The sequence below is a fragment of the Sardina pilchardus genome, chromosome 18, assembly GCF_963854185.1.
Source record: "Sardina pilchardus chromosome 18, fSarPil1.1, whole genome shotgun sequence".
Classification (NCBI taxonomy): Eukaryota; Metazoa; Chordata; class Actinopteri; order Clupeiformes; family Clupeidae; genus Sardina; species Sardina pilchardus.
The window spans coordinates 26,987,649-26,992,648 of NC_085011.1; the positions used below are offsets into that span (position 1 = coordinate 26,987,649).

A 5,000-nucleotide genomic window follows, 5' to 3' on the forward strand; every position below is an offset into this window, starting at 1 on the left:
GTGTGTGTGTGTGTGTGTGTGTGTGTGTGGTGAGGGTGGGGGGGAGACATCAGACAGATTAAAGAACTCCATTCAAGTTGCATATAATAAGTATTAAAGCATTACATGACATTAATCTCACCATTCCATTACCAGTCCAATCATACAGGGCCAACTAATTACTGACCAGAAAGCCAAGTGTGTGCATTAGTGTGTGTGTGTGTGTGTGTGTGTGTGTGTGTGTGTGTCTCAGTGAGTGTGTAAGCGTGTGTGTGTGTGTGTATATATACGTGTGTGTAGGTGTGTGCGTGTGTGTATGTATTAGTGAGTGTGTATGTGTTAGTGAGTGTGTGTGTGTCTTGCAGAGCGCTGCATACTCACGTTGGGTCGTAGTAATCTCTTCACAGCATCTACTAAGCTGGCTCTGTACTGGTCCAGAAACAGGCTAGAGAATGGAGGAATAGTGGGGGGGGGGGGGGGGGGGTGAGAGAGAGACAGAGATTAGTTTGGCTGCAGGTTTCATTTGTTATTCCTTTGCTTACTGACTAATATATCCACTCGCTAACTAACTATCCACCGATACTGGATACTGGATAAAGACTAGCCACACACACACACACACACACACACACACACACACACACACACACACACACACACACACACACACACACACAGCAAAAGTTGGCTCCAGAGCAACAACTTACAAGTGTAACTAAGGGCTCTATGGTGCACCTGGCGCAAGGTGGCACAAACAGTGATGCAAGTCTTATTCATATGGCACACCCAGTAGGGTTGTTAATGAATAATCGAATATCGAATAATGTTTGTTAAGAATTTATTCGACTAAAATAAATGCCTAATGAATAATCGTTTTAGTCTCATGCAATATGAGAACAGCAACATTTTCCGGTATTTTGCGCGCTTGACAAAAACAAGCAGAGATGAAGCGAGCGAGGAAAAGTGCTGGACCTCCTCTTTATTTAGGGGCTCATGGGAACGGGGTACCTAGTAAAACCTAAGCAGGGAGTGTTGTGGTTAGAACAACGTGAAGTGCGAGAGGAGAAGTGTGTGTTATGTTAATGAATGCGGGAGAACTGTTTTGTGAAGCATCTCCATGTTAAACGAAAAGAAGCCTATTAAACCGGTATTCCGAGACATCAAGCCTCTTAATTGTTTCATCACCAATATACCACTAGGATAACCCGTGTTTCAACGATTACCTCGCAAGCTGCCGGCAAGTGAAGTTAAAAGTGATAAGATAACGGGCCGACCGGCAAGGTAACAAAATGTTAATCCGACCATAAACGAAACCAGCACCGGAGATGACCAGTGAGCGTTGCAATCGCTAGCCTACATGTTCAAATTGGACCTACGTCGGATGGCATAATGCCCTGAAAAATAAAGTTTGTACTTGTTGTAAACAACTTATTTCTTGAGTGATGGGTGGGGGCAAATGTTTACACGGCTCTGAATGCCATGTGACGTCATGATTTAGCAAATAATCGATTAATTGTTCAATAACGTCATGATTAGTCGAACATGAAAATTCATCTAAAGTCCCAACCCTAACACCCAGTCAATGGTGAATTGAACATCATGCACTGCACTTTTATTAAACCTTGCCCAGGGGTGTGCCAATTAACATTAAGGCAACTGATATAAGGTGTGGTCTAGCACATGATCCAAAAATGTCTATCTTACACCCTCTAAAAATCATTACACCACTGATGAGATAAACCTGCTCTATAGCAAAAGGCACATATATGATGCACTTATTACACTCATTGATGCACTTATTGTGGTTTTTGAATTGTTGTTAGAATTGCTCTTAAAAGCTTAAATGTTTTTACCATGTTGTTAGTCGCTTTGGTTAAAAAGCGTCAGCCAAATGTAATGTAATGTGATGTAATGTAATGTAATGTGATGTGATGTGATGTAATGTAATGTAATGTAATATAAAGCATAGCTGAAGATGCACAAGATGTAAGCAGCAACTCATCTAAAGGATAAATAGCGTTAGGATTTCTATTAATCATGTGAACACTATTGGGGTAAGTGTTGTTTCAGGCTATGTTTTTGACGGCAAGTCCTCATCAGTCAATAATGAAAGTAAATAAGTAGAACTGTTTTGTACTTGACCATGAAACCATAAGTTGAGATCACTTTGCCCATGAGTGCTAAATACATGTAGGCTATACTAGTCACAAACAGGTTTTAGTAAAGCAAGGTTAAGAGAAGTCCCTGTTCCTTACGACCTTGTGTGCCAGCAGAACCCTTCTATGCGCCATTGACTATCAGGAGGATACCGATTTTAAAGGGGGTGTCGCTCTCATTGGTTGGTTTGAAGGATGTTACGCCCCAAACACACCCATAACTGATTAAGAAACATAAGAAAAGCTTTTTTGCACCCAGTGTCAGGCGTCTGATCACACAATCACGCCTTTAGATTGGCGAATACGGACTGGAGAGGGACAGAGGTGGACAAAGGTCAGGCCTTTCTGGCGTTGCACTACTTCCTGTTTACTCCCAAACATGTAAACTGATATGCCAGCACTGACACACACACACACACACACACACAAACACACACACACACACACACGGTGCTGCATCTCCAGACCTTCACAAATGAGCTGGGAGCAGCAGGCAGGCACAGCCATGGTATGATGATAGGACTGCAAGACTGAACAGCATGTCCACGAGTGTGTTTGTGTTTCAAAGAGCACGTTAGCATTTTTGTGCGTGTGTAAGTGTGTATTTGTTTGTGTGTGAATACATATATAATGGAGAGTTTGAATTAAGTGCAGCATGGGTCAAGACAATGTTTTTGTGTCAGACATTGAGCATATACATGTGTGTATGTTTGTGTGAGTGTGTGTGTGTGTGTGTGTGTGTGTGTGTGTGTGTGTGTGTGTGTGTGTGTGTGTGTGTGTGTGTGTGTGTGTGTGTGTGTGTGTGAGCATGAGTGGATGGGTGATCATGTGTAAACCCTCTCTGGAGGAGAATGGCGACAGAAGCAACGCTTGAGGAAAAGATGAGAAGTGTTCACACACTCCCTCACACACATGCCTCATTGCTCTGCATGATCACTGTCACTGTCTCTCTCTCTCTCTCTCTATCTCTCTCTCTCTCACACACACACACACACACACACACACACACACACACACACACACACACACACACACACACACACACAGATAGAGAAGATCTCACACATGGTGAAAGCACTTACACTGCATCAGATCGACCACATGCTGAGCATAGCATCAGTCAAACGTCCATCCATCCCCACACACACAGACACACACACACACACACACACACACACGCACACACACACACGCACACACACACACGCACACACACACACACACACACACACACACCTCGCCCAACCGCGCTCAATTGCCGTTCCTGTCACTCCAATGAGAGAAGGCCTGGCCTGGTGTTCCAATATCATCTCAAATGAGTTCACAAGTAATTTAGCTAAATGCAACAATGGACGGGGCCGTCCTGCCCTAATCCAAAGCTCCCATACGACCCGGTTCCTGACGCCGCAATCCTGCGGAACGTTCCGGAACGTTGTGGAACGTCACAATCATGTTAGCCCCATGACCTCACACACTCTAATCTGCCTGCCCGCAGCGCTATGGCGACAACATGGCATCGCTATGGCGATGACATGCCCCTTGGTGCAGAGGGTGGCACTGGCACTGTAAGAGCGCATCTCACTGAGATGAATCTGGCGCGCACACGCACAGGCACGTACGCACACACGCACACACACTCTCTCTCTCTGACATATACACACAAACGCACAGGCACACACACACAAATACTCTCCCTCTCACTTTTTCTGACACACTCACAAACACACACACACACACACACACACACACACACACACACACACACACACACACACACACACACACACACACACACAGTCACACAGTCACACAGTCACACAGTCACACACACACACACACACACACACACACTAATGAAAATGTACATCTGTACCACTGCAGTGTAAGCCACTTAGGATAAAAGCAAAAAGCAACCCTGATGTAATGTGAGTGGCATCTAGATGAAATATACAATACCAACTCATCCCCTCCTGTTAACACTTGTAACAGAGACACCATCACACATGCACATAATACCCCCCGCCTCTCTCTCTCTCACACTCACACACACACACACACTTCCAATGCCCCTTGTCCCATACTTGAACTCTTCACACGTCTGGCCTTCCTGGTGCCCCTAACCACAGCAACCCTCCTGTGGCCTCATGCACGGGGCACCTCCCCAGACAGAGGGCTAGACCTGTGTGTGTGTGTGTGTGTCTCTGTGTGTGTGTGAGAGTGTCTGACTGAGCATGACAGTGAGATGTTTGTGCCTATGTAGGTGTTAATAGATGAAAGACGTTCTGTCTAAGGGCAGCATATGTGTGTGTGTGTGTGTGTGTGTGTGTGTGTGTGTGTGTGTGTGTGTGTGTGTGTGTGTGTGTGTGTGTCTGCTTGTGTGTATATGCATGACAGCTCCCACTTCCCCTGAGTCATGTCAATCCCATGTCAAATAAACAGAGCCTCTCTCACAGGGTGATAAAGTTAGAAAGGAGCCTTTCCGAAAACCCCAGAGGGGTCAAAAGGTCACCAACTTTGACCCCTGGCCAGTTTCCCCCTTTGGTCAGCAGCCTGATTTAGGGCTGGACGGGGTCATGAAGGAACAATGGAGCAGTAGGGTACAAGGTGACCAGTGTGCACACATTCATATACATGTCACCATTATATGTAAAGCACACACATTCATATATGTCATGGTTACATATGTATAACATATATGGAAATAAGACATATAGCCATCGACTAGTTTTAAGGTGTGCAGTGATGCAATAATAACTCTGGTGTTAATAATTGAGAGAGACTGATGGGGGGGAGAGAAAGAGAGATATCTATATAAATACTGTATGCACACACACACACACACACACACACACACACACACACACT

At 45.0% G+C, this 5,000-nt stretch overlaps 1 protein-coding gene across 1 annotated transcript in view; it reads right to left on the reverse strand.

Annotated features, from left to right (window-relative positions):
• The window catches only part of camkmt (calmodulin-lysine N-methyltransferase), a 132,688-nt gene that overhangs the window by 12,494 nt on the left and 115,194 nt on the right, over positions 1-5,000 (reverse strand). Inside the window, exon 9 of the mRNA XM_062519422.1 lies at positions 361-424. Coding sequence (XP_062375406.1) covers positions 361-424 — 64 coding nt within the window. The remainder of the gene's footprint in view (positions 1-360; positions 425-5,000) is intronic.